This window comes from Heterodontus francisci, chromosome 11 (genome assembly GCF_036365525.1).
Source record: "Heterodontus francisci isolate sHetFra1 chromosome 11, sHetFra1.hap1, whole genome shotgun sequence".
Taxonomy (NCBI): Eukaryota; Metazoa; Chordata; class Chondrichthyes; order Heterodontiformes; family Heterodontidae; genus Heterodontus; species Heterodontus francisci.
This window is the reverse complement of record NC_090381.1, coordinates 32126225-32138319: the sequence shown is the minus strand read 5'-3', so window position 1 is coordinate 32138319 and position 12095 is coordinate 32126225. Positions and strand designations below refer to the sequence as shown.

The 12095-nt window shown below is 44.0% G+C and overlaps 1 protein-coding gene across 3 annotated transcripts in view; it reads right to left on the bottom strand.

The window, feature by feature from the left end:
• The window catches only part of yeats2 (YEATS domain containing 2), a 228750-nt gene that overhangs the window by 59936 nt on the left and 156719 nt on the right, over nt 1-12095 (bottom strand). For all 3 annotated transcript variants that reach the window (XM_068041935.1, XM_068041936.1, XM_068041937.1), the window contains 3 exons: nt 10283-10444; nt 8783-8901; nt 6178-6336 (listed from right to left, as the gene is read on the bottom strand). In XM_068041935.1, the coding sequence (XP_067898036.1) occupies nt 6178-6336; nt 8783-8901; nt 10283-10444 (440 nt within the window). The remainder of the gene's footprint in view (nt 1-6177; nt 6337-8782; nt 8902-10282; nt 10445-12095) is intronic.

The window sequence follows — 12095 nt, the reverse complement described above, 5'->3', positions numbered from 1 at the left end:
AACGGAATTGAATCTGTTCACGATGAAGAAGAAAAACTTGGAGGGCTCACAAATCAGCGTGGAAATAGTTTTTGTAAGTATGAGGAACGTTATGATCAATGTTCCCTCTAAACTCTGTGGATGCATGGCCTCACAGCAATTGGGAATGTGCCGTACAGGGAACAAACAGGGGATGCACAAGCAACATTCTCTTTAAGATGCGCACATGTGTGGGCATGTACCAATCTGTGAGTGTAAGCAGCAGACTGCACAGCAAACAGAAATTAGAGGGAACATTGGTTATGATCATCTATCTCAGTATGGTATAAATAAAACATGAGAAAATCTTTAACAATGCATACAAATATTTTGACAGTAAGATTTTTTAATTCATACTCGGGAGGCAGGTGTCACTGCAAGGTCGGAATTTATGGTCCATTCCGAGTTGTCTGGATAAAGTGATGGTGGGCCTTCTTCTTAAACCAGTTTGCTGTAACTGAGTGGCAAATTAAACCACTTCAGAGGGCAATTAAGTGTTACATGGAGTCACATATAGGAAAGACCGGGTAAGGACGATAGGTTTCCTTCCCTAAAAGACATTAATGAACCAGTTGTGTATTTACAACAACCCACCACTGATACCAGAGTTTTATTTCCAGATTTTTTTTAAACTGAATTCAAAATCTCAAACTGTCATGGTGGGATTTGAACTCATGTTCTCTGGATTATTAATCCAGGGGTGGAATTTTGTGCTGGCGGCGGGGTCTCGATGTCGGGGGAAACCGACATTGAGATCCCTGCACTGGCTTTTGTACGGAAGGCTTGCCGAATTTAGTGCCAATCAGGTACGTAACTGGACAGTGACGGGCCTTCCGCTGCTGGAAGTCCTGGTCTTATAGAGCTGCCGGCCAACCAGTGGCTGGCAGCTGCAGCGACCAGACACCAAGGAGCGGCGCTGGAACCAGAATCAAGGTAGGTCAGGGCAGGAGGGGTCTCGCGGGGTGGGTGTCGTGGAGGAGGGGGTTAGGGGGGTCAACAGCAAGGGCATGGTTGGCCCTCAGTGAGACCCCCCCCCCCTTCCTGATGCCGCGTCTCTTGGTCAGGCACTATGTGCCTCTGAACAAGGGAGGGACCCCCACAACCCAGGAAGCAGCCCGCATGGCTTTTCATGCCGTGCTTCCCGTGAGGCAACAGGACCACACGCCACATGGACAATTGCAGCTGCGGCGGGAAGAGGCCCTTAATTGGGGTTAATTACCCTGTTAAAGGCCTCATTGGCAGCGGGTCGGGAAGGCCTGGACTAAATTTCGGCAGGGTCCCCTCCCCTGACACCATCCCACCCAATGTTACGCTCTCCCAGCCTACAAACCCGCCGCCGGGGAGAGTATAAAATTGCACCCCAGGTCTCTGGATTGCTTGTCCAGTAGCACAACCACTTCTTTACCATAACCAGAGTAGTGTCAGGCATAGCTGCTGCTGGTGACATTGAGAGAAAAAGGACGGAGGTGTGGTTGAGAACTCTGTGTGCCTCTTTGTTTTTGTTTGCTCTGAATCAACCACTGATTCATCATACCAAAGATACTGAAAGTGAACCAATATGTACCTCCTGTTTCACAAGTGCAAAAAAAGTTCATCCAATTAGATTCATACATCAATACAGCTTTTCAACAACTCATTTGTTTCTCTGAGACTGGTATCCAAGAGAGGAACAAAGCCATTCAATGCAATTATAAATATCTATCATGTTTTGTTCAAATATGCGTTTGATTGGCAATACTTTTTTGAATTTGTTATTTAAATTCATCTGGACCTAGTCACTTTCTTCAAGATAATTCTTCAGCCTGTTTTTACATTTCAAATGACAAATTTATTAGATCTCTTTGAGGATGTAACAAGCAGCATGAATAAAGAGGAGCCAGTAGATGTCATGTGTTTGGATTTCCAAAAGGCATTTGATAAGATACAACATAAAAGGTTACTACACAAGATAAGAGCTCATGGTGTTGGGGTAATATATTAACATGGATGAAGGTTTGGCTAACTAAAAGGAAACAGAGAGTTGGGATAAATGGGTCATTTTCAAGTTGGCAAACTATAACTAGTGGGGTGCCACAGGGATCAGTGCTGAGGCCTCACTATTTACAATCTATATTGACTTGGATGAAGAGACCAATTTGTCAACAAATTTTCTAACGATACAAAGATATGTAGGAAAGCAAGTTGTGAGGAAGATACAAAGGGGTGGATTTTCATTCCGAAGGCAGGAAACAAGAAGCAAGTTTGGTTTTGTGTCAGAAACCTGCCTCCTGTGGGAAATGCAGATTGGGTGACCACTTTGCTGAACACCTCCACTCAGTCCGAAAACATGACCCTGCGCTTCTGGTTGCTTGCTTTTTCAACATTCCCCGCTGCTCTCATGCCAACATTTCTGTATTTGGCCTGCTCCAGTGTTCCAGTGAACATCAACGCAAGCTCAAGAAGAAGTACCTGATCTTTCGATTAGGCACTCTACAGCATTGCAGACTCAACATTGAGTTCAATTACTTCAGCGCATGACTGGCCTGTTTTTTTAATATTTTATTTTTTTAACCGTGTGCCTGCTTTTCATGTAGTCAGAGCTGCTCATTATTCCGATATTAACAGTCTCTCTGGACTAATGCTTTGTCTTTCGCCACAAGTATTAACACATGCTTTGCCTTTGTCCCAGGACAGCTTTGTTATTTAATTTCTCCTGCCTTATCAAACATCTTCCCCTTCAGAGGCCTACTTCAGGTCGGGAAAACGAACCTGACCCGAACCCGACCTAATCACCGTGGACCAGAGCCCGACCCGGCCCGAGTTCCTCCGCTTTTGCCCCAAGCCCGACCCGACCTGGCCATCTGTTTACTTACCTCCTGACTCGGAACCTCCACGAAGCTGCCGTGCATGTGTGATGACGTTATAGTGACGTTATTCGCTCACTGCGCAGACTCAGTTTTGTCCTGGACTCCCAGCTCAGGTAAGTTTTTTATTTTTAATACTTATCGGCACAGCGCTGACCCTGCGTGTCCGGCCCGACCCGACTTGACTTGGACTTGGCCCGACCCGACCCCAAAAGCCGGAGCCTGAAGATGGGCCCGACCCGAACCAGACACATGTTGTCGGGTCCCGTCGAGTTCGAGTCGGGTAGCAGGCCTCTCTTCCCCTTTGTTCTCTCCCCCACCCCCCTTCACTTGCTTAAAATCTAATTATTTTCTAACCTTTGCCAGTTCTGATGAAAGGTCACAGACCTGAAACGTTAATTTTGCTTCTCTCTCCACAGATGTTGCCAGATCTGCTGAGTATTTCCAGCGCTTTTTGTTTTTGTTTAAGATTCTGTGGCGGCTTGACAGGGTAGATGCTGAGAGGATGTTTCCTTTTGTGGGGGAAGCTAGAACTAGGGGGCACAGTTTAAAAATAAGGGGTCTTCCATTTAAGAGGAAGACGAGGAGGAATTTCTTCTCTCAGAGTGTCGTTAATCTTTGGAATTCTCTTCCCAAGAGAGCAGCGGAGGCTGGGTCATTGAATATATTCAAGGCTGAGTTAGACAGATTTTTGATCTATAAGGAGTTATGGGGGGCAGGCAGGAAAGTGGTGTTGAGGTCACATGATCTTATTGAATGGCGGAGCAGGCTTGAAGGGCCAAATGGCCTACTCCTGCTCCTATTTCTGATGAACTTATGATTTAAGTCAGTGGGTCTGTCTGTAGCCTTCAAGTAAGAGCCAATCAGGCCAAATAGCTTCCATGAATAGTAAGGAATAGAAAAGATATGCAACCTAACAATATTGCTATTCATAGTTTAGCAAACTATTTATTATCTCTACACAAGGAGCTAGCTAGGCTTTACAACTACTGTATACATATTGTGTTACTGCTACTAGTTATTTACCCTCTTTAGGGAGTTAAAGCTTCAGTCACAGTCTAGTGTTGTATTACTCTACCATGTTGTGAAGACAATGAAAATCATGTGACATCACAAGATAACATCAACAGCTTAAATAAACCAAAGAGGGTTCTGTATCCGTTCCAGGGGCATTCTACACATTTACCTAGTTACTGGGCAAGTTAAAATGCTCTCTCTGGGACAAAGGGAGCCAGGACTCATACAGGAGTAGTCTGAAACATGAAAGCTAAAAATATCCAGGGCAAAAAAGATATACATAAAAGAATAAAATTATTTTAAAAAACTTCAAAATGTGGCACTTACATCCCTCCCTGACATTTCCAGGGTCCTAGCCAGTCAGGATCTCCAGCTTCCACACATAATCTATCTGGGTGGACCCTAATCCTCAATCCCATTCCAATGTCGGGTATTCATCCAATTCCTTCTGGTGGAGTTATTCCGATGTGGCATTGATGGTTTTAGTTGGGGTTCTGTTGCACAGATCCATTATGCTGTGGAGAAGTAATTCTTTCTAATTTAATGTCTTGCTTGAGGCTCATTGTATTGTTCTCAAACCTTCCAGTTCTCCCCTGACACAATCTTCACTCTCCTTTTGCCAAGCCAATATTATTTCAATCTTCCATTAATGCCATGGCACTAGTCTTCTTAGTAATCCTCTGATGCAGGACTTTGTTGGATAATTGGCTCTCAAATCCATGTAGATTATACCGCAGTGGTTCTCAAAGTGTAGTCGGTCCGCGTGGGTGCTCCAGGTGGTCCGCGGGCTGGTCCAAAATGCAAGTCACTGGCGTGCAACGCCACGGATGAGGCCATACGAGAGAACAGGCCAGAACCCTCATCCCCACCACTCACATGACATTGCACAAGACTGGCTCCCATGTTATGGCATGAGTTGTCACAAGCACAAGCAACAATGTATTTCTTCTCAGTAAGATTTATGTTACTGCTGATTTTGTTTGCTTAATATAGGTGAAAGATAAATACTACTTTCTCAGAAGATTATAGTGATGATTTTATACCACATATTAGAATGTTTCAAATAAACATGCTCTCTTGTAGTATTAATATTTATACAAAGGAAAATGTCTATATTTTTGTTTCTGGCATGAATTAATAATTTACTTATGATATTTATTAAAATATGCACAAATTGATTGCATATAATAATGAAAAAGCAGCAAAATATTTATAGTTTCCATAAGTTACCATTAATTCTGATGATTTTTTTTGCGGTGGCAAGAGAAAGCAGGTGGGGTAGGACCGGTAGATGGTCCACGAAGTCTCTTCCCTCAGCTAAGTGGTCTGCGGACGAAAAAGTTTGAGAACCACTGTTTTATGCGAACAGATAACAGATTCCAATAAGCTAGGTTTTGGGCCAATGGCTGGGCAAATCAGCAACAGGTCACAACCCCAATCAGCCTTGTCCTCAATGGGCATTCTCAGCAATACTGTACCATGGAACGATGGAACATGAACATGAATGTGATTTCCCCACACAGAGTGCTCCTGATTTCAGTCAGCTCACTGTGGATAATAACTGCACGGAGGCCACCCATTTCCTCACAGGTTGAAGGAAAAGGCTACAGGTCCAATACTTTTTCATTAAACATTCTGTTTCAATAGGGGTCTTTCATTCATTGTGTGGAAGCTAGAAAACCCTCACTCCTAATAACATTCCCTTACTTTCTTTTTCTGGAAAGAAGGAGAGTGAACAACATTGAATTCCAACTTGGTCAGCATCCCAGTCATAAATGGAGCTACAGAAGCACAGGAGCAGTAGCCTGGTGATTATTGTACTGGACTAGCATTTCCACCATGGAAAGAAAGTGATTCTGAGTTCTATATAAATCTGGAAATTTGTGGGCTGGTACCAGAAAATTGTCATAAAAACCCAAATGCCTCACTAGTGTACTACCATCCCTACCTAGTCTGGGCTACATGTGACTCCAGTGCCACATTAAGTGGTTGACTCTTAATGCGTTGTATGTAGTTGGTAGAAAGTTCATGTCAGCCATGGGTCATATGATAAATGGTCTGTGCGATCTTTTGCTTTACACACATCCTATAAAAGGCTCCTGAGCTGCAGACGTTTACTTGTATTTCCTGAGTTCATGCCTTTCCCCAGTCCTCAAGAACAGCTTTTGTGCTTGCAGAAAACTCCTGAATTAGTTCAGGAGGTCCAACTATAACTGTGCTCATGTATCTCAAAATTTGCAGGATTCATGTCTAAATAAGAAAACCCAGCCCCACGAGTGTAACAGAGTACAGCATTTACCTGTGCAAATACTGCTTTTTGGGCAGCAGAGACTCTGATTGCCTGCTGGTGGGTGCTTGTAGAAGATGGCCCCTGCATTGTTACACCAGATGTCATAGAGCCACCAGATCCATGCTTCACCGAGGCCTGAGGCACCGGCTGGCCAACCAAAAATGTGCCCTAGAAAGAAAAAAGGCAATTGTCAAAACAGTTTGAATATCAAGAATTCAACATTTCCCATTGTGCGAGAGTATCCCAGTCACTAGCTCCTCAAGTTCACATTTCCAGGACACAGTGAAATTTCTGGCTCTTCCTACATGGAATGGCTGAAAAAATGAAGGATGAGAGAAGCTGGGATTGTTCTCCTTAGGGCAAGAAAGGTCAAGGGGAGATTTAATATAGGTTTTCAAAATTATGAAGGCTTTGATAGAGTAGATAGGGAGAAACTGTTTCTGTAACCAGAGGACACAGGTTTGTCGTAATTGGCAAAAGAATCAGAAGGATGAGGAGATTTATTTTCACACAATGACTTGTTATGATCTGGAATGCACTGCCTAAAAGGGTGGTGGAAGCAGATTTTATAGTAACTTTCAAAAGGGAATTGGATTAATTCTTGAAAAGGAAAAATTCCAGGACTATGGGGAAACACTGGGTTTAATTGGATACCTCTTTCAAAGAACCAGCACCAAATGGCTTCCTCGTGTGCTGTAAGATTCTATGGAAAGCCACTGCTTTCGCATGTCAGACCAAGCCATAGACATTGCCTTCCGGCATTATGGCTTTTACCATCGCGTGTCAAGGGAATTGATGCTTGAGCAGAAGTGATTTCGAAATGAAGTTTTGCAGCTCATTAACACAATACATGTGAATATATTAAAAATGCTTCGTCAATTGGCTCAGCTATTTGCAGCAACTTTAAGGGTCTGTTTTTCAGAGCAGTTGCTGGGATTTAACGGCTTCATCCTGTGCTAAATGCTGGGTACTAAGAAATGGCATGACATTCCATTTGAATAAGACATGTCTAGAAACACAGAAACTACAACAGACCATTCAGCTCCTCAAGGCATTCAATTAAATCATGGTTGATCTGTATCTCAATTCCATTGACCAACCTTAACTTCATATCCCTTGATATCGTTACCTGACAAAATTCTCAGTCTTGAAAGCTACAATTGTCCTTGCATCCACAGCTTTTTTAGGGGATAGATTTCCAGATTTCCACTATCTGTTGTGTGAAAAAGTGTTTCCTGAATTCCCATTAAATGGCCTAGCTCTTACCTTTGTTAGAGGAAATCGTTCCTCTATAACTACTCCATTAAAACCTTTTAACATCAACACTGTGATTAGATCACACCTCAGCGTCCTAAACTCAAGGGAACTCAAACCAAGTTTAGGCAACCTATCTTCATAATTTAACCCTCTAAGCCCTGGTATCATTCTCCGCACAGCACTCACAGCGTACCAACTCGATCACTCCACCAGACCAGGAACGCTTTGAAGCCTGTCTGCTAATTATATCGTTGTTCCACTGATGGAGCAGAAATATTGCAGATATCACCAGAAACAGGTAAAAAAGCAGCATAGTGATATGTAAATCTTCGATGTGCTTTCATTTTTCAAAAAGTTCCAACCTCACAGAGCACCAGCCTCCAACTGCACCAGTGTGACATTTCCGACTCCCACACAAAGCAGCTTGTGGTCTCACTGATTGAGCCTGAATTTGATATCATTGTGTGCTGAATCCGGGGCATTTTTATACAATAACTGGATCGACCCTGTTCTAAAATCACTTCATTTGAGGACCCTTACAACAGAGGGAGCGAGAAAGAGACACAGACAGACAGAGAGATAAATGATGATAAATAAACAGAGAAGATACAGAAATAAAGATAGACATCAACAGAGATAGAGAGTAATTGAGATAAAAAGAGAAAGATACAGAGATATATAGAAAAAGACAGTGTTAAATAGAGAGCGAGAGATACAAAGAGAATGTTTATTGCCTTAGTCTGGGCTGTATTCAAACCCAGGACCCTGAGCTAAAACCCACGAAGGAAAAACAGCCCTTTCCACCACATTCACAACATCCAGTGAACTGAACACATTTTTGTTCCTGTATTCATGTATTTTGCTTACAAACATTTAAGGGGGAATGAACCCATTTAAATGTGAAGCATTTTGCCTGAAAATGAATGATGCCATTTTGTGGACTTGTCCTCCCAATGGGCAGTCTCACACAGCACAGACCACACTAGAGATTCAGTAGTGACACTGCATACAGCACGTGCTTGTATTACTAATCTACATAGCAAGAGTTTCAGGCAGGAGAAAACTGAGATTGATTGATTTTTGTTAGGTAAGGATATTAAGGGTGATGGAAGCAAGGCAGAGAGATGGAGTTAGAAATAGATCAGCACTGATCTAATTGAATGGTGCAGCAGGCTCAAGGGGCTGAATTGCCTACTCCCGTTCCTCTGTTCTAAGCCACTCCACCTATCCATAGTCATCCTAATAGCCCTGAATCTCATTTGCTGTCATGTGTCCACATAATTCCTTCTTGACCACTGAACAAAAGCAACACAAGTGTTGAATGGACGGCGATGGGTGGAAGTGTTCTGGAACTGACCTGTGGTGTCTGCTTGAGGACGTATGATGAGTAGCCCAGCTGCTGGTGTAATCCACTAACTACAGTGCCCTGAATGCTGCCAGTCGTGCTGGTCGATGTACCCTGCACTTGCTGCCCTGCTAAAAGAACAATGCCATGGGGTTAATCTCAATCAAAGTCCATATGAACACTACACGAATTAAAAGGTAATGATTATGAGCAGGAATTGTATAGCACACGTCCCAGTGTGTGGTGGGGGGAGCAGTAAGGATGAATGTAGGGGGGGGGGGGGGGGGGGCAGTCAGGATGGATGTGGAGTGGGGGCAGTAAGGACTGTCTGGGTGGGGGGGGGGTGGTGGTAAAGATGGATGTGGGGAGGCAGTGAGGACTGTGTTAGGGGGTGGGGCAGTAAGGACTGTGTGAAGGGGGGGCAGTAAAGACGGGTGTGGGGGGACCGTAAAAACAGGTGTGGAGGGGGGTGCAATAAGGATGGGTACGAGAGGGTCAATAAGGATGGGTGTGGGAGGTGCAATGAGTATGGGTGTAGCGGTGGGGGGGGCAGTAAGGACTGTGTGGAGGGGGGGGGGCAATAAGGATGGGCGCTTGTGTGTGGTGAGGTGGAAATAGGTGAGTTTGAGTCTAATCTCTGCTTCAACCCATTTGGGCTCAGTTGTGTGCTGTAGACATGACTATCAGCCTGTAAGAGATAGCAGACATGTGCTGGACCTGGAGTATTCAGTATGCTGAATAACCGGGGCACATTTTATAGACTGGCAAACTCAACAATTCTGTGTGAGAGGAGTAAATGGGCGGGATTTGACTTATTGATTAGTGACACACTATAACACACACACCACACAATTAACTGCAAAGACAGAGGGAGAAAAAACAATTTCAGCACAGTGAGCATTCTGATAAATAGCCACCCCCAAATGTGTAAACGCTCATCAACATTCTTCACTCTTTTAAGTTTGACACCACGCAGAATTCCCCTGGCCACAGATGGGACTGGGCCTTATCTGCGGCCTCAGACATATCCCTAGCGGCTGAACAGTGACTCTTCATCTGGGTCCCAGGCTCAGTTCTAAATTACAGGCAGGTCACCTGCTCCCAGGTTCCTGCAGTAGCCATTCTGCAGCGTTCACTGGGACAAGTACAACACTGGTCTGCATCATCTTCCAAACCCTGCTGTATATTGTAACACTTGGTACATTCTTGGTACAACCAATGGGAATTTTCCTTTGGATTGATTGGTCCTTTTCAGAGTTTTCGCTAAACCCAGACCATTGGGGATGAAAAGTATCGGGAGGGGAAGGTGTGTGGTGGGAAGGACCGAAAATCCCTGAAGAGCCACACGTCACTTCCATCACAGTGTCACAGTATTTAATGGCGCAATTAACTACATCATGTGTTTGGCAGGGGCTTGAGAGGCACTTTCATCTCTATCAAAGGTCATACCAGCTTCCATACCAGCTCTACATTCTAGCTTGACCCAAATAGCCCAGTGCAGAAAGATCTTACCTGTTGGGTTGGCGGCCCGCAGGATGGCCCATTGGGGTATCAGCAGCAGCTTGCCTTTGCCCGAGGGGTTCTTGCTGTTGGTTGTTAGGTAGAGTTTGGTCCCTGGGGGCAGATTAGCCAGGTTGGCCAAGTTGGTGGCTGGGAGTTGCAGTGTGGCCATAACTAAGGGGCACAAAACAAAAGGTGAGAGGAGATACAGACAAATCACAGCACTTAAACCATCTACTCTCGATTAGATTGGTTCTCACTCCCAGGCATCCTTTATGCTGTGTCAAAAAACTGGGTTTATCTGGACTGCCCGATAGGATGAAGTCCACTGTGATATTGATTGAAGGACCAAAATGGCCTCAGGTTCTGAAATGTTTCTGACGATATCCTGCTTGTGGTTTTATACAAAACCTAAAATACTCTTTTTATGACCAGTGCTGATTAGGTAATAGAAATGGAACTTGCTTCAGTACTTCCCGACCCTGTGTGAGCCAGCAGAGAAATATCACCCAAATCTCCTGAGCTCCCACTGTTTGCCAAAAATACCTGTTGGGATGTGTGAAAATTACAGATGGCTGCACCATGCTGTAATTGTGTGCCAGCTGTGGCTCAGTTGGTAGCACGTTTGTCTTTAAGACAGAAGGTTGTGGGTTCAAGTTCCACTCCAGGACTTGAGCACAAAAATCAAATATGATACACAGTGCAGTATTGAGGGAGTGCTGCACTGCTGGAGGTGCTATCTTTTGGATGAGACGTTAAACCGAGGTCCCGCCTGCCTTTTCAGGTAAATGTAAAGGATCCCCTGGTACTATTTTGAAGGAGTAGAGGAGTTACCTTCGGTATCCTGGCCAATATTTATCCCTCAATCAACATCACACAAACAGATTATTTGGTCATTATCACATTGCTGTTTCAGCGATCTTACTTTGCCCAAATTGGCAGCTGCGTCTCCTACATTACGATAGGGAAGACAATTCAAAAGTACTTCACTGGCTGTAAAGCACTTTGGGACCTTTGGTGATCATAAAAGGAGCTATATAAATGCAAGTCTTTCTTTTTGTAAGCACACCAACACAGTAGCCTACAGATAGACTAACAGGATTAGATATTCTCAAGCTGAAGGAACTGTGCTTCCTGTACCATAACTCATCCTTTATTCTATATATTAACTATTTGAACCCCTCAGTTAGATTGGATCTTACTCCCAGGCATCCTTTATTCTACATATATCACACTCCCAGGCATCTGTATTTCTCTAGGATAGCTTTGTGAGAACCCTACAGCAAAGTCCAGGTCGCAGGATTTCTATCCAAGGCTAGAGTCCATTTTGCGCCTTCTGCTCAAAGTTTGAGCGGGCTTTTCAGCCAGGTTTCAGGTCATATATCCACCTGACCAGCACATGCGTATTACACTGTATTTGCTGTTTGTGCTCAGTTACATAGGGCGAAGCAAAGAGATATCTTCTACTGGCAGTGAACCTAGCCAGTTAATATTAACAGACAAACTATGATTACATATTTATTAGGATAAAGCTTGGAATGGGACAAATTAAATCCCTGGGCAATGTTTACGAATCTTGGCATCTGGAAAAAAGAACTCTGCAATTTTTCTGACCATTGTCAGATTTCTTTTTTAGATAAAGCACACTTACTCAGTTCTGAGACTGAAAGACAAGCCCAAACCCACTACTAACATTTCTTAAACACAGTCAGTTCTTTCCCTTTTTTCCCTCCAGCCCTACAATGCTCAGAGAACGCTACATTCCTCCAACTCTGGCCTCTTGGGCATTCCCAATTTCCTTTCAGCTGGCTAAGCCCTGTGGCCT